Source organism: Pseudopipra pipra, chromosome 3 (genome assembly GCF_036250125.1).
Source record: "Pseudopipra pipra isolate bDixPip1 chromosome 3, bDixPip1.hap1, whole genome shotgun sequence".
Classification (NCBI taxonomy): Eukaryota; Metazoa; Chordata; class Aves; order Passeriformes; family Pipridae; genus Pseudopipra; species Pseudopipra pipra.
The window spans coordinates 22,779,095-22,803,339 of record NC_087551.1 but is presented as its reverse complement, the minus strand read 5'-3'; the positions used below and the strand labels follow the sequence as shown (position 1 = coordinate 22,803,339).

The 24,245-nt window shown below is 42.2% G+C and overlaps 1 protein-coding gene across 4 annotated transcripts; it reads right to left on the bottom strand.

Moving 5' to 3' along the window:
• Nucleotides 1-1,099: 1,099 nt before the first annotated feature.
• Nucleotides 1,100-22,634, bottom strand: PACC1 (proton activated chloride channel 1). Of its 4 annotated transcripts, none has more exons than XM_064648272.1 (8): nucleotides 22,460-22,634; nucleotides 18,496-18,592; nucleotides 16,673-16,882; nucleotides 14,489-14,643; nucleotides 13,064-13,206; nucleotides 6,704-6,848; nucleotides 3,487-3,591; nucleotides 1,100-1,806 (listed from the first exon to the last, which is right to left on the bottom strand). In XM_064648272.1, exons 1-8 carry the CDS (start codon nucleotides 22,493-22,495, stop codon nucleotides 1,645-1,647), a joined length of 1,053 nt encoding a protein of 350 aa, XP_064504342.1. In that variant the 5' UTR covers nucleotides 22,496-22,634; the 3' UTR covers nucleotides 1,100-1,644. The 4 variants fall into 4 exon arrangements, with proteins under 4 accessions (XP_064504342.1, XP_064504344.1, XP_064504345.1 ...); XM_064648274.1 differs by having other exon boundaries at nucleotides 16,673-16,774; XM_064648275.1 differs by having other exon boundaries at nucleotides 16,673-16,774; nucleotides 18,496-18,655; nucleotides 22,460-22,631.
• Between the last annotated feature and the right edge of the window lie 1,611 nt (nucleotides 22,635-24,245).

The following is a 24,245-nucleotide window of genomic DNA, read 5'->3' as shown; positions in this document are numbered from 1 at the left end:
GCTCAGTTGTCTCTCTCTTACAGGGCTCAGGGCCTGTTCCCTGGGTATTTGGGAAAGCACAGGGCTATAAGCTGACTGGGGAAGCCAATGGAATGCTCTCCTACCAGCATAGGCTGTTATGTAGCAAAATCAGTGGGGTATTTCTTGATGTGGATGGTCTAAGTGTGTGTGGGGGTTATCCACACCCCTCACCTGGTTTCTGTCCTATTCCCCACCGTTCAACAGGGATGGAGTAGCTCAGTTGACTTCAACTGTGCAGTTAAAGCTCATTCCTTGCTGTGCACTTTGCTGACCTGTCTCACCTGAAGTCCTGAACAGGACCTGTTCAGGACCATCACTGCAAGGTACTGAATAAAGTGGTGACTGAGCACCACCTTTCTCACATACAAACATTTTTCTCCCAAACAACCAGTTCTGCTGTTTTGTTTATCTTACTACAGTGAGTTGTTGCTCCCTTGTTTAGGGCTGTGTTTGGTCAATGCAGTGCCTTGATTTGCTCGGGGAATCATCTGAATGTAGTAAATTTTGTTCCAAAAGAACAAAGAAGCCAAAAAAGAAAGGAAAAAAGCTGAGGGGGTACTTTTGATACACTTACTTATTCCTCTATTAATACTGTTAGAAGAGGAAGGAAGAAGCAAAATACTATTTGGCATTCTTGCAACAAAGCCTTCAGAGCAAGCACACTGGTGCACTGCTGCCCTGTAGACTCCACAAGTCCAAGTCTGGTATCTCAACTAACACAGGACTTATAAGGAAGAAAAAGACACCACCACCCCAGCACAGTTAGTTAGCAGTCATTCCCTTTATGAAAGAGAATCACATTTCAATGCCCTGCTGATGAAAGACTATTTTTCACTTCCTTAGCAAAGACTGGTGGGGAAAGAGGGATAAGCAACAGCCTGAGAAGGACTTCGAAATGGACCATCAGCTAAGCCCCCCAGTTTATCATGTTGCTCGACTTTCCTTTGAGTTGGACTGATCAGGAATAGCTTTTTTGTTTTTTTACCTTATTGTGCAGTAACACTTCTGCCTGGACTGCCTCCTGTTAAGCTCCAGCTGAATGTGAGAACAGGTATTTTCAAAGAAGGTACACAGTATCTTATTTGAAACATTTTTTTAATATTAAAGTCACTATGCTTTAAATCAAAAATGACATGTAATAGAATTCCAGTGTGTTTTGTTTTAAAACATACTTTGGAGAAGGGAGGCCAGGCTGCTTTTAGAGTACTTTACCTTCTTCTAAGCACAGTCAGGGCAGTGACTGTGCTGTGGTAGCAGGTGCAGCTCACAGCTCATGCAGAAGTTAAATGGTCTGTTTGAGAAGTGCTCAAACTCTGTCCACTTTTTCACCATTTTCTACAGTGTTGAATTTCTGAACATTGGTGACTTCTCTTCTTTCCCCCAGGCTCCCCCATACATTGAGGTAAACTTGTTAAATTGGGAATAGAAAAGCATGAGTTTGTTAGACCTGTCCTAGAGTTAGCTCCTCTCTGAAGTTCGAAGGCCGGTTCACTAGGCTGTTCCTCCAGCCATCATCCTTCTGGCAGAAAACATACCTGGGTTTCAGCTTTAATTGCTGATTGAAGTTTATTCCAGTTATTTTCTATCCCTCCTGCTATGAACAGTTAAAAAGCAGCCTTAGTCTCAGCTTATATGGTTCATTACTTGACGACTCCTCTTCAGATGTCGTTTTCTGATTTTGATCATCCACTTAACACTTAACTTAGCAAAGTCTGCAGCCTTAAACAGAGCCAAAAAGATACCACAAAGAAGAGCAATCATGTTCCAGGGATTTGCTGTGATAATCTGAAAGAGATGAAAAATACTAGTCCCCTCATCCAATTCATCATACATTACACCTATTAAACAACAAACAGTTCCATTTTCCTAAATGAAGTGTTTTGCAGCATATTCCTTTATGCTGCAAAGGTTGCCTGTAGTGCCTTCTCTCCATATTGTGGTTTTCTGACTCCTTCAAGGAGGAATAAAACACAGTATACTTGCTGCTAAATTCCTTTTACACTGTTTTAGGATATTGAGTTGTTTTAAAACTTTAGGGGTACAGTTAAATCGCTAATTTTAAAATTATAGATTAAACTTTACTGTATCATTTAAATATTTATAAAAAGAAGCAGTCACATGGAAGAAGATCTTCCAGAAGACAAAGGTTAGGAAAAGCAGCTACGATTAGATTGCTAAACCAGCTTTTGATCTACAGCAAGTACTTTGTATTTTTTACTGTGTTTGTTCAAGAACAGTTAAGTTTATTTACAGCTTGGAATTCTCCTTGCACCTCTAGACACAAGAATGACTTCTAGGGTCCCTGATGAAGCAGGCAGAGCTAGGCTTAGGCAGCAATGAACAGGCAGGATACACTTTTGGGCCAGCCAGCACAGTGTCAGTAGGTCATCCCCCTGAGCCAGGTCTTATACAGGCTTTCCATATTTGTTAATCTTCCTGAAAGCTGCCAGTGCTTGTGAACTACGGCCTCTTCAGCACCAGGAAATGAATACTCCCAACCCACTGGATCAAGGGCAGCTTTCAGTTGGAAAGTGGCAAAGGTGTGAACCCTGCTTGGCAGAGAAGAATGAGAGGTCTGGGAATATGACCTGGCTCTCAAGGCCAAGAAGGTTCCAGGGTCCAGCATGGACAGGACAGCAGGAGTGCAAAGGACCAGCTTCCATCTCCTGTCCCACACAGTCTGCACTCACACTGGTTTTGGGCAGGAACACAAGAACGCTGTGGGATTTTGCTGCTGGACCTCGCTTGTCAGGTAGGGTAATTTTAAATGCAAAATGTAGAACAGATTCACTGCACACTTTTGCCACTCTACATTTTTCTGGGAAGGGCAAATGTATCTGCCCTTCTCCCCTAGAACACTAGGAAAACAAACTCTGGATCAAATGCTTACAGCACACGTACCTGCAGCATTCATCTTTGAAGCGCTCCAGGGATTGATCATGGTGTAGGCACATCATGTCTGGCACATCCTACACCTCTGGCTGCAGCATATTTAGCTGATTTTTAGAGTACTTTTTGTACATTTAAATAACAGTACCAAATTTTATTCTAATGATAAAAAATAGACTAGGCTATTTTTATTATTTAAGCCTAGGTTTTTTGTTTGTCAATTAATTAAAAAAAGAAAGAATCATTAAATCAGTTTATCCAAGCACACTTATTTAAGCAAGAAGTTCCATCTTGACCTGAAACTATGCTTTGCTAGAACATAGGCTGCTTTTCTTAGCTACGTGTACCTCTACCTGCAAGCAGAATGCTGAGTGTCAACAACCCAAGGGAAGGCATCAGATGGTCCTGACCTCCACAGACTATGCATTACTGGATATAAGGAAGAGCCTAGCCTGAAATTTCAGAGTAACCTCACTCTTCCTCTGCATTTCTGCTTGGAGTGAGACAACAGAGGTAAGTGCAAGCACACACAAACCATGAGACAGCAATTCACATGGGGAGTAGGGTGTTACTCACATCCTGAACAGTCTGTATGAAAGGATCTTTCCACTCAAATACCACAAAAAACAGCTGGTCACTTCTTGGTTCAGTTCTCTGGTCAATATAGTTAACCACGCTAGTCTGGGGAGAGGAGAAAAAAAAGGTGCAGGTTACTTTCTTCAGTGGTAAAATGAGTCTTTTGTGCAACAGAAAAGGCCTGCAAGAAGGTAAAAATAGCAGACTATTTTGGGACTTCCAATTCAGCCTTTCTCTATCTGGAACAATGAGCTCCCAAAACAGGGAAACGGTAATTTCCTCTGTCTGTCTCATGTTCCTATTATTTTCCTATTTCTCACTCAGTATCACACTACATACCATTTTTTAATTGCCTTTCATGGGGAGGGGAATAATTTACAAAATTCATTTACTTGGAGTAATACAACATTTGGAGAGTTCTCATGAATGAATGCTAATTTAGTTTTATTTACCAGAGAACTACACGGTGGTGGCAGGAAGACTCCTTTTTGAAAAATCAGTTGTAGAATAAACTATAAGATTCCAACAAGTGCAGAATGAAAATGGAAGGGGAGAAAAGCCCAGATGTTAAGAACCAAAACTATGCTTCCCAGTACTGCCCATTAACTAGGTTACCACTTAAAACTAACAGTGACCAGCTGTTAATTGGAATTGAGCTGTAGCACAATTCCAACAGGGAACTGGGTTAGGATACCAGACTATGTTACAGCCACATGAAACCATAGTCTTGAGAACCACAGTCAGGAAAGTATTAAGACATCAGGCCCCAGAAAAACCTTTGTATTGTAACACCCACCCCCAGCCCAGAGGGGAACTACACGAGGTTTGTACACAGGCAGTAACTAACTGCACCTGTGTCCTAGGGGACAGTACAGACCACTCAAGAGCCAGACAGTGGCCTCACAGGAAAGCACAGTGATGGAGAGACCTCTCCCTTCTCCAGCCCTCAAAGGAGTGTTTGCATCTTGTGTGTGCACGAGGGAGTACTGCTGCTCATCCTACAGTTGTTTAATTCTGTAGTGGAAGTAATGAATCCAGCAGTACTGTAACTTCATTTCAGGGTTGTAAATAGGAAGATGAGACAGATCATGGAAGAACCTGCCTTTCCCATATTTTATGAACCCGTTTTTTCCAGGTAGAGGAAGGCAGAGCTGGAAGTTCCCTAAACAGACTGCTATCTTCACCTGCTTACAAGCTTTTCCATTGTATGAGGGATGACCTGCTACAAAAGCCTCCCATTTACCACGGCACAGTTTCTTTACAAATACCTCAAGGTTTCTATTAGTCTTCTCCATAGACCCTGCCCTGACCAGATTTTAGGCTGCAAACAAGTAGAAGCAGGAGCTAGAACACCATGTGTCTCCATTCAGAGCATATGGGAGCTTCACCACCTCCTGTTTTCTGGTCAAGCACCTTTGCTGCAGACTTACCACATATTTCTACAGCTCATTTCCTTATTGCAGGGTACCGGCACCCCAACTACACTCATCTAAGAAAACTGCACACTGGGAAACAAACAGTACACAAAGCTAAATGAAGGCAATGAGAAGGAAGAAAATTCAGATTAATGACTACTGGGCTAGTTAGCAGGGTGACTGACTGTGCTATTTGACCTAGTATTTGTATCCATCTTTCTGGTATGCCAGCTCCCAGTTTTAGATTTGAAAGGCTAATGGACTTCCTCATGCAATTTGAGCAGATGTTGTACTGTCAAACAAAGCAAGTGCAATTTATGTCTGAGCTGTTTCAACTTCTGCTGTTATATTAATAGGGATCTGATTCCTAGTTCCTAGGTTTTATTAAAAACAAACAAATGAACCCACAAAACAAACAAAAAACCCCCAACACAGCATTCATCTACCCTGATGATCACTCTGTAACTGCTGAACTAAACAGATTTTTATGGTCACAAAAAGCTTCTTTTTTTCCCTGACTTTGAGTCAGCCTTTTGTTTTCACTTTGAGATATGTTAGACTTGGGCATCCAAAGGAGGACTTTCAAAAATCCTATACTTGGTAAGCACCAAATGGCAAGTGATACAGAGCTGTAGGAGATGAAGGACTGACAGACAACTGCTGTCAGTGCTTACATGGCAGCAGCTGACTGACGCATTCTTTCCTGTCCTCCAAACTCAGGCATCAGTTTGGGACTTGCATGACTCTGGGATTTGCCTCCTGTCCTCTTCCAATTGAGTGGGAGGGTACCCACTTCACAGTCACAGCTCTGCTCTTCCCTTAAAGCTATGTCGTGTAACTCTGAGAACTAAAGATAGAAGAACTGAAGACTGCTTCATTTTGCTCTCCACAAAATACTCTTTCCAAGCATACCATGGACTAAGTGAAAGTGTAGTCTCTGGAAGAGACACTTCTGGGAAGGACTGCTTTTAAAATCCTCACTGCTCGGCACTGATGAGACACTTCCTTTTCAACCAACACTGGGAGCAAAACAAACTCAAAACACAATTATTTTCCTGTCCATTAGTGTGAACAGAACAGGAATGAAAGTCAAACTCATTTCCTCTCTAGATAAGTTTGCATCTTCCACCTGGATATTTTCTAGTTTTAAATGATGTAAAGTTAAGTCACTCCGTGTCTCTAAGGACACTCAACAGCTAAAAATACCAAACCCAAACAAAAAGCAGACATGAGAATGCTACAAAGGATACAAGGCTTATGTTTACCTCTTCATCCTAACATCAGCCCCTATGGTAACCTAAACAATACCTCTTTCCAATACTACCTATTATTTAGACAATTCTTTTGGCAGTTGTTCTCCACCTTGAACTAAAGGTAGCTGTGTTAATATTTCTATGTCAGTCTCTTTTGGACCCTTACCTCAGACTACAGGGGTCATGTATAACACATTTGAGGCCTGAATTTCTGGCTTGCCTATTAGATGTTTTCCTGAGATGTGTCACTAGGCCAAACCAACAGCTGAACACAAAGAGACATTTAATTTACACTTTTAGAGAACCACTCCATGTTAAGAAAGAACATGAGTAACTGTACAGCCAAAGCTGTGCAGTAGCAAGTGGCATAGTGGATGCAATTAAACAAAATCCAACCAACATGCCCCCCCCCCCCACTTCCAACTCATATTGCTACTTGCCCCAGGAATTAGTTCTGTTGGCCAGTTATCATTTAAAACTATGGCAGTAACTAATTCTTAATAAACTAAGAGATCCCCAAACACTATTTCTTTCCTTTTTTTTTTTTACCTCTTGTTTGAATTCAACAGTCTCACTACCATCTTCTTCTTTTGTTTTGACCAAGGACATCTTGACCCAAGTTCGAAAGCCTCCAGAAAACTTCCAGCTGGAGTATGAACTCTCACAGTCCTTCATGAATTTTTCTTTTTCTGGACTAAAGGAAAAAGGCCATTATTTTACTGACCACCCTCTAAGCACTGTAGGCAGAAGAATGTCAGACCTACAGGCACTTCAAAAAATGGTCACAATTCCTTTTATCTTTCACCTGCTAAATTCAACGTAGTCATGTTTTCATTAATGGTAACACATCTTTAACCGCAGAAGACTTACCTGGTGCCCTGTGACCCTGGAGTTCTGCCTGCCCTGGGGAATTGTTCTGCCTCATAGGGGAGTTTAGTTCTGCTCATCTGTCATCTTTGGGACAGAAAGGAGCAGAGCCAGGACCTCAGGAAACAACTCGTCACCATGTTAAGAAGCAAGAGAAGAAGGAAGAGCCTAGAGGCAGGGCAGGCTGCTTCACCTCATTTCTGGGATGCAAGTAAACTGGTTGCCAAATAAACCAGTTGCAATGCAGACGTACTTAAAATGCTTTGAAATTGGCATTCAGTATATTCCTATTATTTTGGAAACACTGCACCTTTGGTGTAAGGCTCCCATCTGCAACAACATGGCTGTTTCCCCAATATTATGCAATCACAGATATTTGTAACCCCCAGAACAGCAGGATTGCTTTGTATGTTTTTTGGTTTGTTTGTTTGAGGATCTTTTTTAATACTGTGACTGTAAGCCATTTAAAGGCTCCTAATACCCCTCATGCTGCAAGTAAAGAGATATATCTGGTCTCCATCTCTTCTCTACCAGCTGCACAGGACACAGTGAATTAACCATGCTATTTACATGGAGCTCCTTCCATTTTTCATCTCCTATTATTTACCTACTGTGATTTTAGCCACTTTCATGTCATCCCTATGAAATAAGCCTAGCCCTGCAGCTGCTTTTCCAACAAGGTTTCATTTGAGAAGAAGGGGTAAACCACTGTGATGAGTCATGAATCATTAAAGCCTATGCTGCCTATTTTTACTAACTATAGATTCAGTTTGCAGAGAGATGTTCAGGGTATGTTGATCCTTAAAACAAGATAGAGGGTTTTGACCCAAACTTCCTTCTTCCTAGTGAAGGGAAAGAGTGTACTTTTCTTGTATGGCAGAGGGTGTGCATGACCAGGTCCGCTGAGAGACTAAGGTGTTTTGGTCTTTCAGGAGAAAGATGCAAAGAAGTAAAGAAGAGAAGCAGAGCTGAAGAAGCAACCTCTTGCCCCAGACAACAGTCCAATCAGGAAGACTTGGGCAAATCCAGTCAGTGCTGGTTCAGGACTTTTCCTGTCTTTTTTTCTTAGTTTTCAAAATCAGGGCTCCTTTTCTTCCTAGAAACCAAGGTGGCCTTGTCCAAAAGGCAGGAAAAGCATGCACTGATAAAAAGAATATCACACTATGGGCTCCTCTGTACTATGCCTCCTGCTCAGGCTTAACAGGTGAATATGCACATGCTCATAGGAAGGCAAAACCCACCAAAGCCATTGCTCCTGTCAGGGCTTCAGGCAATGGCTCAAACATGGAACTCCATTACACAACACATAGAAAGGAGAACTGTTCCTGGAAAGGAAAACTAATGGTCTTTGCTACCCATCAAGACAGGTGCTATTCCAAGGGTTTTTTAGCAAGTTAAGAATATCTTTATTTGTGACATTAGGTGCTTGTTTAGTGACCCCGAGAGGATGGCAGTGCACCTCTCTAACTCCCACAAGAAAGATGTGGGCAGAACATAAGGACAAAGCCTGACTGCTCCTCACAAACCAGGGACACAGGGACACCTAATCCCACAACGACTTCTTCCCCCTTCTGGATGTGGGTACAGCAGCAGCTGATGGGACAGAACAGAAGAGCACTGGAGTGCTTTGCCCCTCAAGAGGAACATACTTAATTAGCACTCTGCCAGCCAGTCATATGCCTAATGTCAGACTAAATACAGCATCCTAGAAAAGCTTTCCAAACCAACATGGAAAATTGAGGCAGGAAGTTATGACACAGAGCTGAACGTTACAGCCACAACTTACATGGTAGGCAGACAGCAGTAGAATACTTTGTCCTCAACAGTAATTGTAGGCTTGAAAAAGAAGGATTAATAATATGAGAAGGCATCTCCTTGCATCTGCCCATAATTCAGACCACTGCCACAGAGTGTGGGGGGGAAAATAAAAAGGGGGGGTGGCAGGAGTAGAGCAGAGGCAGAAGCTTTGCATAAATTATGGCAGAGGGCAAATAATGCAGCTTTAAAACCACACACAGCTAAATGAACACAAGGCAGGCAAGCAATTTTAAGCTGAAGAACAGTTCTCCAGGCAGTTTCTTTTAATTCCCTCTTCACCCCAAAGACAGACAACCTACAAAAGATGCGCTTTTTTTTGTTGTTGGTTGGAGAGTTTTTCTTTCTTTTTTTATTGTTGTTTTTCAGTAAGTTCTTCTTCCTATTACACTGTCCTTTAGAAGTATGGTAAGGTTCCTAGAATAATCTGCACCAGGCTCTCCCAGGATATTAATGGTGCCTCAAGACCATGCAAAAATTGCTACATCACAGCAGAGAAAGAGAACTGCAAGAGGCCACCGTCTCACTCGGGTGAACTACAAAGCCCTGGTCTCCTCTCAGCTAGTGCTCTCTGACTGTTCAACCTACTAAACAGGGAAGCCCATTGCCCAGAGCAGTCAAGGCCAGACCATGAGAGATTGTGTTTGTCCCAACTGTGGGAGTCACTGACCTAATTCTGTAAATGCTGCAGTGGATCCTTCTAACACCAGTCTCTATGGACCAACCCACGTGAGCCAGAGGCAGTTTTTAGGACATCCCACCATCAGATTCCAATGCAACAGCAAGAGCCAAAACCACAGATGGTTCAAACCCAATTTGTGTTTACTGCTTTTGCATTTATCCAGACCAGAAAACTCTCAGACAGCCATGGGATCTAATAAAGGGTCAGCTGGTGTGGTTCCCAATGTTTTGACACTTCTGTTATAATTTGTTTCTCTGCTTGCAGCAATTCAGATCAGAGACATGAACATGGAGCTCTGTTTAGACCCCTTAATAATCTCTGATCTGTTCCGACTGGTATCCATAATTTCACAGGACCATGAGTTATTTTACATGCTACACTAACAATAGTTTTGTCAGTAGTACGTTCAGAGGATTTTCTTCTAAAACCCATATATTATACTAATGATAGTTCAGGAAAGGAATTTGTATTTTTAGCCACACTTTTTGGGTAATTTGCAAGGGTTTCATTATTTCCTTCCCTCCAATTAATATGGCAGAGACAGCAGCTGCCACTGGATTAAAAAAAAAAGAAGAAAAGAAGTCAGCAGCAGTATCCCTCCAACTCAGAGGCTAACAACAGCACACGGTGCAGCAGTGTTCTGTGGAGACCAGAACAAAACTTGAGAGCAGTGCCAGTTTCATGTAGTCTGTGATCCGATTTTAACACAAGAGCTGCGGAGAATAAAACCCTCGACAGAAACAACTGGACCTTGCTTGAGTCCTCACCACTTGCTATGCCACAAAAAACCCCTTAAAGATACAAGTCTCTAGATGCCATTTTTATTACAGCTTGTGGCTGATGCTTTCAGCAGCCTTTACTGATATAATTATTGCTATTTAAGGCAAAAATGAGCTGCACATAATACTGCCTACACAGAAACTGTGGTGCAGATACAGCAGGCCTCTTCTCACCAGTTTCAAGGGGGGTTTGGATCATGATTTGAGATGATGGAATACCCTATATGTTTCACATCAGTCTCCCTGCCTAGCCCAACACAAGCTGTTTGCAGCCATGGCAAAAAACTGTAACGGTAATGATGATATCTAGTGAGTTTTAGCATCTCTGATAACACTGTACATGAACTGCTGGACACAGTGCTAATACTGTGCTCTCATAACCAGTAAGTGAGACACTTTGTCAGGACAAGTAGTTGACAAAGCCCACTAACTGAAGTTTTAGAGGCTCTATGAAAGGACACACAACAGTTTCTAGAGATATCTTAGCCCAGACTTCCCATCAACTAAATTTAGCATCTGCTGATGAAGCAGAAATCATTTCTATTTTCTCTTCTACTGAAAGTTGGACAGAACGAGTGCACTCTGCATATGCAGTGCAGTTTCACATGCACTTCACAGTCAGGAGAAACAAACTTCCAACCTGCCCTGAGCCTGTCCAGTTCATGCCCTGGGACAGAAGGACAACAAACACAATACTGAGCAAGACAAGCCATACAATCCATATTAAGGTTTGGAGGATGCTGTAAAAGAGACAACACTACTGGCCTCCTGTCTACAACCGTCTCTCTTCCTGTATTTCATCTAGACATGCAGATCATTTACTAGTAAGGCCTACATGCCTTTGCCAATTTTACCATTAACCTGGGTTAGTTCAAAACCAGTTTTAACTCCCATTCCTATTACCTGCCTCAAACAAGCACAAAGGATGCATCCCCAAACAGACATCCCCATCCTCTTTTTACTTTTCTCCAAACATAACCCAGCCTTCACTCCCCTGGCCTCCATTCTGGTGCCTTCCAACACAGGGACAAGGCAGCTTCTCTAGGAACAAAGTGACACTTCCCTGTCTTTTCATGGACCAATCTGCCATATAACTGGTCTGACCTGGCAAACCTGGAAGCAGAAGGCTGCGATCCAGGTCTCTCCCAGGCATCTTACAGATGATTCTTAACCGACTCACCTGCTCTGGCACAAGCACAGCCTTGAAGCTCAGACCTTTGCAACAAGCACACTGCTGTTCTGCACATCTAACCTGCATGTGCACGACACGTGGCACAAGCGTCTGGGCCAGCAGCAGGCACAGCTGCAGAAATACTACCAGTGTAAGTGGGGCCATGTGTGTTTTAACTTGGGAAGAAACAGCTCTTTAAAATGGCTTATCTGCAAGTCGATACAACGAGCACAGAAACGTGGCTTCCAAGACCCGGTTAAGCACAGACTGAGCTGTGTCTCGTAAGCTGGCACATTCTGCAAAGAGCCACATGCAACACCAGGGGTGGTCTCAGGCAGTGCCGCTGTCTGGCAGTGTAGCAGCAGCTGAGCACCTTGCTGGAATCGGTCCCACTGTACCTGTTTCTAAATGCAGCATAAGCCACAAAAAATGAGAAAAACCAGCAAGCAAGGAACAAGTAGCACCTTCTACATCACTACTTCTAACTGGTATTTTCTCACCCTAAAATATCAATGCCTAAAATACCCGGAACATTAGCATTTTATGAGGTGTTTTAGTGTAGTTACAGAAAGTACTTAGTGACTTAAAATCTCTCCTCCACTGAAGTAGAAAAGCTGTGTAAAAAGGAAATTCAGATAACTGGCCTTTGGCCACCCAGAGATACAGCAACTGAACACTTCCAGTCTCTGCTGTATCTGAGAGCACCATTATGATAAGTTCAAACCTCTGAGAATGTGTTGCTACAATAAAAATCTGTTATTTCTCTTCCCTTCCCTCACCCAATTTGATTCTGCATGTCCTTTATCCCCTGTCCCTTTTTCATTGAGCAGGTATTACCAAAATAGGGCTTTCTATCAGATGTCAATATGACTAATATCTCTTGTCTAGCTTTTAATCTGGATCACAGAGAGAAGAACAGAACTTGAACTGTTAAATTTAAAGCAAAACTTAAACAGTTAAGTATGAAATTTATTGTCACAGGGGAAAAAGAGTGGGGCTTTGAAGAAAGTTCAAGATTAATTCCACTCTTATTAAAATTAGAATAAGGTAATCAGTCACTCTAATGGCACCAATGTTGAACAAATATGAAGCAATTTTGAAAACCCCATATATGAATCATTCTATAGAATCCTACATAAAGCCAGTAAGACAACAAAATACAGTTAATCTTTCAATGAAATCACAACAAATCAATCTAGGGATCTGATCTTCACAGTAACTGCTTTAAAAAAACCCAAATGGTACAGAAACATTGGTGTTCTCTCTGCACTTCCTGACACACTACCCAGGACAGCACACTTCCTGATCACCCATAGCAGCAGACAGCAGTAAGCCAGCACAAACTTCAAACTTCCAGAAATTGCAGCAACAAATGATTTGAGCACAGCTGAGAGCACTTTTTGTCACTGAAAAAGTTCTCAGTGCATTTTCTAAAAAGTAAGATCAGCAAACAAAGATATGAAAGAGCATCAGCATAACCCAAACATTAAAAAAAAAAATACATAAAAGCCTGTCTGATTGTTACTAAAAAAGCTTGCTTTCCCAAGTATTATGGCAGCAAGTTCAGTGCAGCCACAGCTCATTCCTTTACATACCTGTTGACAAACTCTTGGAAAGAAGAAAACAGAAGGTAGTCAATGGCACTAAAATCTTGGTCTGTTTCATTTAAATGAAACTGCAAAAACACCAGTTCCTTTTTCTTCACATCACGAGGGCCTTGAACAACCAAAGCATACTTCTGTAAGCAAACAGAGATGGTGAGAGTGGCAAAAGAATCCTCATTTCCTGTTCAAGAATTTGTCAACTGGCACTAATACCTTATAAAAAACTAATACACATTGAGAGTTTCTTGGCTGCTACTAAGTACACATCTATTAAAATATCTGACAAGAATGCCAACTGAATTCATCCTTTTAGTATCAAGATTTAGTGTTTTTCTAAGAAACCGGCTTTAATTCTGTCATCATCCCTTGGGTTCACATGGAATTACCAGTCAAGGCCCTGCATTTTGCAGGAGGACAATCAAAACTGTTTTGAGTATTAAAGTCTTGGAACTTCGCTCTTGACATGAAAAAAGTTAATCTGGAGTCTGATGTGGAGAACATCAGAGGTCTCTGCCTCAGTGCCTCTCTAGTCCACTGCAAGACTAGAGTCTACTGGATCAGCAAGCTTCTAAATGAATCTACAACACAGCATAAAATTGCATGTTCTTAGTTTGTTAAAACATGCAAAAAGAGCATATAGGAGCAGAAATTAAATTAGACTTGCACCTAGACTATTACTTTCAAACGTACTACGGAGCTGCTTCCCAAAAACAAATGGTGACTAGATGAGAAGCAAAACATGAAGAGGAACAAAGATGACCAAATGGGTACCTAGATAGTTTATTTGTTCATGTTTAGTTTCCTTAAAAACAATCTGAGCAATCACTTTATCTAAAGTATTAATATGGTCATTTGTGGGTTTTTACCATTTCTTTATATAGCAGCTAGATTCCCTGCATTTTTAAGGGCAATTTAAGACAATCACCCAGTACACCCATCTTGCTGGCTCACAGCACTTCAGTGAAATGCTTGGTGGTTATCTAAGATTCTTCCAAGTGTGACAATTATAGTATGTAAATCCCAGCAAACATACAAAAAGAGATTAGCTATCTTGCTTTAATGGAATAACTGCTACGGCTTTCAATCAAAGCCAGATTTACAATACCAAGGAGAATGCTTCCCAGTTCATTCAGGACAAGAATGAAATAAGAATTTTGTTGTGAAAAATGACATATTTTATCCCATTCAAGTTTCTGTGCTGCACACACCCACACGACAGCTGATCTTCCAAAACACATATACACACTGACTGAGGTCTTTTACATTTCTGAAAACAAAAGGACAGATGGCTTGGAAAAAAACCTGGAAGAAAGGATTTTTTTTTTATAGCACATAGTAAATATTTTTTACTTTCAAATACAATTACGAGCAGAAAACCCATACTGAATAAGCTTTGTTCTATTATATTATTATTACCATAGTTTGATTAGTGAAAGGATCTGTGTAGTTGATTCTCTGAGTGGTGCATTCAATGTGTCCTGGCTGACCTGGATTTATCAGAGGAGGAATGTGATCGTAGTAATGATGTTTGCAGCTAAGCAGCCGAGCCTTCCCTGGGTAAAAGGCAATACCTGTTTTGGGAGAAAAACATTGGAGAGCACTGATTTCCTTCCCAAGTACATAGATTTTCATTCTGGAATTTAATCTGACAGGATACTGAGCTATCCTCAAGATCCAACAAAACAATCAAATCAAACTATGCACTTCTGCATTTTTCTGGAGCAGGTCAAAAGCACCAGCTGCATCAGGACAGAACCCCTACCATGCATTGGCAAAAAAATCAGTGTTCATACTCTGTTACAATAACTCACGGTTCACAGAAGCTACTAAGTTTCCCTAGTCTTTCCATAAACCAGCAGCTAATACATCAGTCCCTTTCACCCCAAATGAATCCGTAAAATAAGTTAGGAGACTACTGAAGTCAAATGGACAAGTAGTGCTTCAGTTTGTCCATGTTTTCAGACATTGGCATTTGACACAATCAAATTTTAATTGGAAATAATGTATGAACTATACATGATAGATCAAAGATTGCTGGCTGATCTTATAAAACTGAAAAGATCCTTTTCAGAACATCTGATGTCTTCTCTTCACTGGATATGATGTCATGATAAAAACCAAAGACATCAAATAAGCACTAAGTGTTGCCATCTTTATTATTTATACCACTGGGTAGGCAGGCTACTACTTCACCTGGATGGAAACTCCTATGTATTGTAAACCTCTCATTTCAGTCCAACAACATTCACTGGAACTTCAGCCACCTCAGCTTTAGAAGGCTAGCAAAATACAAGACCCAAACCCCAAAATTCTGTTACACCACATATGTCACATTTATTATTGTAGACAAGCTTGCTGGAATATAATCTAGACCAACTAAAAAAAAAAGTATTATTTATTAGATATAATTAGCTCTCACAACTGAAATGATGTGCCCATCAAAATGTGACATGTCAAAGCAGTCAGCATGTATCAGTCTATAAATGCTTTATCCCTTTCTTCAGAGCTCTGTGTTTGCAACTTGCCATCTCATCACTTTAATAGAGCAATAAACTAAAGGACTATATTAATTTAGGTTCTCTGATCTAGCAGGGATGCCCAACAGTACTTTTGGATTTGTATGTATGTTTCTCTGCTTCTTTAAATGAAATTTTTTCCTCTTGCTGTATGAAAAGCTCATGTGGAAAAAATAAAAAGGAGGGAAAGCTTGAGCTTACAGTCAAATCCATATGGTCCAAACACAAAGACCTACTTACAGAGCTAAGCCTAACTGACTATACAGAAAAACAACTACAGGAATATGGCGACAACTTTGAAACACTCTCCTTTCAGCCACAATTACTGGAGTGGTTATTTGTAATTAATAACACTGCAGTGCCACTGTTAAATTGGAAACTGACCCATGACTGACTGAGCTGCACTTGATACCCCAGCTCTATTTATGAATGGCTGCTGGATAATTTTAAAAAATAATAAGGATACAACTCACTTTTCAAAAATGTAGAGTAATTCCTCTTGCAAACTGTAATGCAGTTTCTGCTGCCATGCTACATTTTTATGCCAACATTGTTCCCTGCAGTCACATCACATTTTCATTGTCTACTGATGCAATATGAACTTGTAAACAACACAGGATGGAAGTGGAAAGTGGCATTGTGGTTGGTTTGAGAAATTCACCTTCTTTACTGTGAATGGCACCTCACTGTCCAGTGCATCACTGAATTCCCTGACAAACATCCCACATGCTACCCTGTTTAAACAATGCAGTTTTGGGGATATTTCCAAAAGGAATTATCTTCTTTCTCTAAAAGAGGACTCATTCTGGAGCCTAAAAACACTTCTTATCTATCAAATGTTGCATAATGCATCACAGCTTCTGTCATTCATGTTATTGGCACAAAAGCTCCCAAAATCTCCCGTACGATGTCAACATTTCTGTGCAAAGTCAGCACAACATAGATTAAAAAAAGAGGAAGTGAAAGACCTGGGTTAAAGTACTATATGCAATCTGGGCCCTGAAGAATCAACACCAAAGATTTTTAACAATCCAAGAAAAATGTGCACAACAACTTAACCCCTTTTGTTTGCTACAGTTCTTACCTGGTGCATCATACAAGGACACTTCCTTGTAAGTGACAGACATCACTGGGTGCTTGAGCTTCTCCCTGAAGTCACTGATGGTTTGGTAGACAAGGAACACAGCTACAGCCATGAGCAGCAGATACATAAAGAGGAGAATTACTGAAAAAACATTCTTTAAGCAGGTCTTGCTGAAACGCAAAGAAGGGGTAGTGGTACCCAGTTCACCATCTAAAACCAAACAGAACACGGATTAGGACTTTAAAATACAGATATCTGGGCTGAATTTACTCAGTTTTCATTTAAAGATCAATCACTAGAGAGGAAAGTAAGCCTCAAACTCAGCTTCACATAAAAAGTCACAGTTATTGCTGGTTTTGATGATTAGTCAAACAGATGCTTCCTTCTCAAGCATGAGATATAAGCATCCTAAGATTGTACCTCTTTCTCACAGGTCAGAATGTGGCACTCAGCTTAAGGATACTACTGCCAGGAAACAAGGTCTACTTTCAAGAACAACTCAGAAACAAAGTTCAAAGTTCATAAGAAAAAGTCTGTTGATGGTCAATCTTTGCCTCTGGAAAAAAACAACTCCCTTCCCCGCCTCCCAGTCTGAGGTGATTCTTACACACTCAGCATATGCATTGGCAGAATGATTTAATACTCTAATGCTCTTGCCCAGCTCCCTGCATTGCATCTCCACCATGGTAGAAGTCACTAGATATTTGTTACCCTCCAGTTCATAACTCCTTGTGCATTCAACATAAAATTTCAAAAAAGGCTTCTCCCAATTACAGTTAAAAAAAGTCTGAGCCAATTCTCTTATAGTCTCCTTGCCTTCAAACCTTATTCTCTGAAGATCTTCAGACCAGTCTCACTCTCACACAGACACCGCTTTCCCCATACTCTGTGCATTTGCCATTTCTTTTGGAAATACTTCTAAGGAAAAACCTCGTGTACTCTTGAGTTACACATCACGCTTTGATCGTGAGTGAGATATAGCTGAACACAAAAAAGGAGCATTAAAACCCAACATAAGAAAGGAGATAAGCAGCCATACTTCATGCTGACTGTTCTGTGTGGCATAATTTAATGAGTCAGGCCCTCTGAGGCTGTCCCACATGCTGCTCTTCAACTCTAATGGCACAGTTTGGTGTTTGCTCCTTCCCACAGCAAACACGAGCCTTTTAGTAAATCCTGTTGCACACACAACCTCTTACAAAGGTCTGTGGTCACACACACATCTCCAAGTTACATGTTAGGAGATGGCAGCCAAGGCTAATTAATTAGGACATTGATATGCATCAAACTGCACTATTGAAACAAATATGTCTTGAATGGCTGCAAGACATTGAGGCCATACTCCTTTCAGGTTGGCTTACCTTAATGCCTACACCTGAGCTGCAATAAGCCCATTTAACACCCTCCAAAAGCAGGCCCAAATAGTCTTACTAAAAATCTGTTTAAAAGCACATCTGTTCAATATTGCATCTTGCTCACATAAAGCTGGCACAGACTTTGCTTGCAACCCACTGCCACCACAGATACTGCAACTGAAGTCAGACACAACACAAAGGAAGATGACACACTAAGCTACCTCAGAGCCAGATGTGCTGCATCTTCTTTGGGTGAGCACAGTTTATGACAAAGAAATATTCTCACATCAGTCTTTGGAAAACCTCCTTGGCTTTCTATCACTACTGATTCACAAAAAATTAATAATTCAGTGTTTTGTTTGTTTTCAGAAGTGCAGTAAAATAACAAAACCAAAATAACCAAAGCCACACATTGCAGTAGTTTATCAGGCACCAAGAATCAATAATTTCTGGGTCAAGAGTTCTCACCTGGTAAAATAACAGAGCTGGCATCTTCATGAACTTCCATCTCTCCTTCTCTCTCATCTGTTGGGTTTTCAGATACTCGCTCCACATCTTCACTCAGCTGTGTAGTTAAAAGAGTGGTTCAATTTCCAAACATGCTCTCAACTTGCAACTGCTGGAATTTCTACGGTACAAATAAAAGAGGCTCCAACTAACCAAACACACAAAAACATGCCCCCAGACCAAGAGCACCCAGCATCTCTTCCACTTGTTCACCAGACAAGAGTGACATTTACAGCTAAAACCTAAAGCTAAAAATTAAGTGATTTGCACACTGCAAAAAGAGAAGGACACCACATTAAATTTAACCTACTTCTACCCTGCTGCTTCAACAATAACACCACCTTTTCTTTCAAGATCCAAGTAATTATTTCCCTGGCAGCTCCAACCCAGTTTAAACCTCCAATTAGGACAATGTCCTCTGATGTAAGCAGGAACTTCGTTCTGTCACTGAAGAATGTATTTTCAGGCATAAACAAACCACAGCACATACCAGCAAACAGAGCATTACCACTTCTTAATAAAGAGGTGCAAAAAGCTCGATAGGCATTTTGACAGTTGTTAAGGCAAGTCACTCAAATGCAGTCTCAGCCACATAGGTAGGTCATTATGAGACAACAGTCAAACATCCCTATATTTCTGGTACTTATTTGATTTCACTCTACAGATTATTATATATTAGTGGTTATGCAACTAATTAGTCTTACGGTGTTTCTGAAACAGCAACAGAGACCAGATGTTTTCTTGTTTAGCTATTCAGAGCTCTGGGCCCAAACTGCCAAGACACTTGCGTCAGAGTCAGAAGCTTGTCACATCAGATATGCATCACGTGAGATTGTGAAGAAAAACAGTTTTTATACATTAGATAGATAGATAGATAGATAGATAGATAGATAGATAGATAGATAGATAGATAGATAGATAGATAGATAGATAGATAGATAGATAGATAGATAAATTTGGAAAACACACAGGAGATTATCTCTTTTCTGGCAGGGACTGACATACAGATTTAGAGCAAGGCAAACTGGCACACAAGCTTGCAGCACGTCATGTGTTGCATAGTAACTGTCCAAGCTAAACATTCAGCATCACCTATCTAATTGGGTAAGGGAGATTAACTTTGTTCCTATTTCAAAGAAAATGGGGGCACAGTTAATGCAGCCATACTGAATGCTATAAACTTTACACCTCTAACTTATTCAACAGTAACATGCATGTATCCATAAACAAGTGCTTTTATTTCACCCAACTTTAATTCGGTATTGAAATCATCATTATATCATTACCAAATCATCAGCACCTATTAGGAAACAGTCCACTCATTTTACATCTTCAAAGTCTGACGTAAAGTCTCCATCACCTCCTGCTGTGTTTCTGTATTCATTTCCACCATGCAAAGCCAGATGAAAGCAGTTACCCAGTTGTTTTTAAATGCTTAGAACATAAATAAAGCATGATTTCCTGTGGCATGGTGTGAGCAGGTATCTAACAGGCTAAACTCAGCTCATTTGCAGGAGACTTACCAGGGTCCAACTGAAGATATTTTTTTCAATTATCTTCATAAAATAAGGGAAAATTAACACATTGCTCCTTTCTGTAGAAACATGCCAGTTCTATTTGTTTACCTGACCCAAAATAAGCCATTCTGACACAAGAAGAGTACTCACTGAACCTCTTGTACTGATTAAGCTAAATAAACTAAGAAGCCAGTTCCAATTATAATCATACTAATTCCTTATACCAGAGCCAAAAAATTAATGTAAGTTACCAAGTCACTGCAGTTTCTCAGTTGACTCCCATACCTCTCCGATTCCCTGGCTACAGGCACCTCATTGACTGAGGTTATTTAGAGGGTAAGTGAATTCTATTCCTAACAGCAAAGAGATCCCAACACAAGTTTAAACAACACCACAATATGCAACATCTCCTATCCTCTCAAGAGAACCTACAGCAATCTTTTTAACAAGTAGAAAAAAGATGATCTTAGAGGTCTTTTCCAACCTAAATGACTCTGTGATAAGCTCAGAAAACACAGACTTTCATTATCCCTTAGAAACAAAACAAAAAACCCAAACAATATGCAACTATGTTTTCTTATCTTGGTTGATAAAGCAGACACAGTTTCATAATGTTTTCACGCACAAAACCAGAGGACAGCCAGTAAGGACAGCCAGTCAAAAGCAGGAGTACTAACATTGCTTCAGGTGCAGTGAGTAGGTTGATGTGTAAGACCCCTTCCTTAAAACCAACTATATTTTACCACAGATCCTGAACACCTGAACTGACAAAAGGTGAAGCTGTATACAGCCACTGAGGTGACCAAGAGCCTCACACTGTCCGTGGCTCAGCCCCTCCGCTCAGAGCGTAGGGCACACAGCACACTGTGTCTACAGGACACTGCAGCACAGACCTACAAACCCAACAAGTCACAGACACACTCTCCTAAGGACTGGGGAGCCAGCACAGCATTACTGTGTGACAGCTGATTCTGGTTTGTTCACAGTTGTCACTTGTCTTGGATTTGGAGATTCTGTCAACAGTGAACCTGGATCACAGCAGCTGTGTTCACCCTCACAGGCCAGCTCTTCCCACACTGTATTTTTGATAAAGAGGTGAAGCATGGTGCTAATGCAGAAGGAACATAAATTGCAGGGCAGTTAAGCTTGCAGTAGGATTCAGAGATAGGATAGGATGTCAAGGGCAGGAAGGGCATGAAACAGACTTTGTTCAGCATTCCTCTGGGCTCAGTACATACAGCTGAGTGTGAAACAACTGAGGAAGCCTGCCCATGTCCCAGCAGTTCCTTTTCAGATCTGCACACAGAAAAGTACTAGATAAAGGGAAGCTCAGAAAAGGCAATTCCAGACATTTGAGCATCCCTGCTTGAGGTAGAAGTACCAAAGACTGCTGCAGGCACTGGAGAAGGGATGGAATCACAGGTGCTGCACTTAGACACATACCATCTAGACTTGTGCCATAGAGTTTGGGACAATCCCAAATGTATGGACCAGTTTCAGTGGTGGCTGATACACATAACATGCATAGTCCAGTCCATACTTCAGGCATCAGTGCATGCTTTAACTCTCTCTAACTCTCCCAAGTGCATCGCCTATGTACAAGCACACAAGTCAAGTTCATCCTGATAAATCTTCCTATTGGATAAAAATCTCTTAAATAAAAGCAGAACTTGGTCACACAGGCCTTTTGCTGGTCCGCTGATTCATCACCTTCCAATGCTTTCTAGCCTGGCACGAAAACCAGAAGCTGAAACTAAACAGACGGCACTAAACTAAATTAGAACGTATTAAAACTGAGCTCCAAAACACCCGTCACGTGCAGAGGAAGGAAAATATCCACTCTTGTTTGTATCTTGCAGGCAAAAGAAAAGTGCTCTGCTCTAACTCTCTACCGCTGCTGAACTTGGCACAAATAGCTTGTATCTCTAACAGAAGAGATAGGAAGGAGCAAGGAATTCCGGTTGCTGAGCCTGTACATTGATATGCAAACCAGGCTCTGCCTCGGGGTCTTGGCAGGGTGATAAAGAGGCCTTCAGTTTCGGGCGCGGGAGCTCTGGTACCAAAGCCGCTTCTCACACCCGACAGACCATCCCCTTGTTACCGAACCCCGGCTACAGAATCCACCGGCCAGCTGTACCTACCTCATGCCTGAACACAACCGCTGCCCATTATTCTAACCGCGTTCGGAGATGAAACACGGGATAACGCGCACCCAAACCCCCCGTTCCTTTCCGGAGAGTGCAGGTGCCCCCGACGCCGCGGGTACCCGGCGGAGCCGCAGCCCGGAGCCGAGCGAGCCCACGGCGACAGCGCCGGGTGTCACCGCGGGGCAAGCGGCGAGCCCTGGGTCCGGCACCACCGGCCAGCCGGGACACACCGCCCCCCAGCCCTGCCCCGGCCCCCCGTACCTCCTGGTAGGATGCGGACACCTCTGTCTTTAGCATGGCATCGGCGGGAGCGGCTGCCGCGGGGGCCGGGCGGCACCCGGCGGCACCGCACGGGGCCGGGCAGCGACACCGCGCCCGGGACAGGACGGAACAAGCCAATCCGAGCCGAGCCGAGCCGAGCCGAGCCGAGCCGCCCCGGCCGGGCAGGGCCACGCAGGCGCCGGGACCCCCCGCCCATCCCCCGGCTGCTTCCCGCCTCCCGGTTGCTTCCCGCCCCGCGCCAGGGCTGTTGGGAGGCGTAGTCCGGGCAGAGCCGCCGTGAGGGGCCGGGTGGGTGGCGAGCAGCACGGCTCACTCGTGAGAGGGGTTTTGTGGGGTTTGCTGGAACATTTCTCTCTACCAGGAGGTGTGTAGTTCTGCGTAGTGACGGGGAGATGAGTCTTTTGTACAACACGCACTTCTGCTAACACAAGAAGGAGCTAGGTCGGAAAAGCAGTTATGATAATTCTGTCAGCTCTCCCCAGACTGCACAAAATATTACTTTTTAATTTTTTTTTAAATTTTTATTTTTATTTTCTTCTGCCCGAGGCGGTTAGCAGAACACTGAAACAACAGACTCGCTGGGAAACCAGATAGAACTTCTGCGGGGCTTCTAGGATGACCCACCAACGCTGTGCCCGCAGCAGTGGGGCACTTCAGGAAGATAAAAGCCTAAGAGCTGACTCATGACCCATCTGTCCACAAATACTTACACGGCTATTTTTTTTCTTCGCCAGCATGGAAGTAATTGTTAATGTTTCATCATCAAGAAAAAGCATGCACAACATTTCTTACGTTGAGATGCAGCACTGCAGGGGATTCCCTGCTCAGTAGATCATTTCCCTATACCCAAGACCCACACCTAGTAAGTTAATAACCAAGGTTTGAAGTCCTTCGACAATAACAGCTTCTCCTTTCAGAAAGAAAACATTTTAGTTCTTGTTATTTTTCAGAAGGTTGTCATTCAAAGACAGGCCTGAAATCACATTTCAGACAGATGCTAGTATTCAGCACTTGCAGCCCTCCCCTGGGGTGACACTAATAAATAATTATTTTAGAATAAAAGGTAAATCTATAATGTGATTGAACCAAACTGACAAATCAGACTTTTGCATCTTTCCCAGCAGCTCAGGGGAAGGCACGTGGGAGATTTGCAGACAGAGCAACCAGGCAAATGCCAGAACACTTTCTCGCACATAACAGAAGCGTTCACAAGCTGTTTGTCCAAAGCCTTAACAGAGGTCTCTTTTCTGCTTGACATTTCGTACCTGTCTTGTGGCATGTGAAGTCATCAAATGGATGTGATGGGCAGACAGAATGGGAAGCCCATTCAGAAGCCAAGCTATTGTTCAGGCAGTGCTTATTGTTCAGTTCACTGCTTAAGGGGAATCACAGTAACAACCTTGTAAACTTCACCCTAACAAGACCAATACTCAGCTTGCCACACCAGACAGCAGCCTGTGGCAGTCAGCTCCCAGACGGCCACAGCAGCTTGGCTTCCCTATGCCCTGGCTCTGCAGGCTTGGCCTGACTCCTTGTACGGGGATGTGGCCCATTGGTTGTCACCCCCATACTGTGGAGACATGCCCTCAGTCCCTGTGCTTCTCATCTTGTGCTGCTGTTGTCATCCAGAAAAGAACTATAGGAAGTTGCTTTGGATTATCTATTTCAGCTCTGCTTACACCAATGTACAGAATTTCCTTTGGTCAAGAGCTTTACCTCAGGCAACGTGGAACAGGTGTCCTCTGAGGCAGACATATGGATTTTA

Coding starts and splice junctions, on each gene's coding strand:
- PACC1 (XM_064648272.1), bottom strand. CDS start 22,495: ATGCTAAAGACAGAGGTGTCCGCATCCTACCAGGAG. Junction 13,207..14,488: donor CTTTCACTAATCAAACTATG/GTAATAATAATA, acceptor GTTTGCTTACAG/AAGTATGCTTTGGTTGTTCA. Junction 1,807..3,486: donor TCATACAGACTGTTCAGGAT/GTGAGTAACACC, acceptor CATCTCTTTCAG/ATTATCACAGCAAATCCCTG.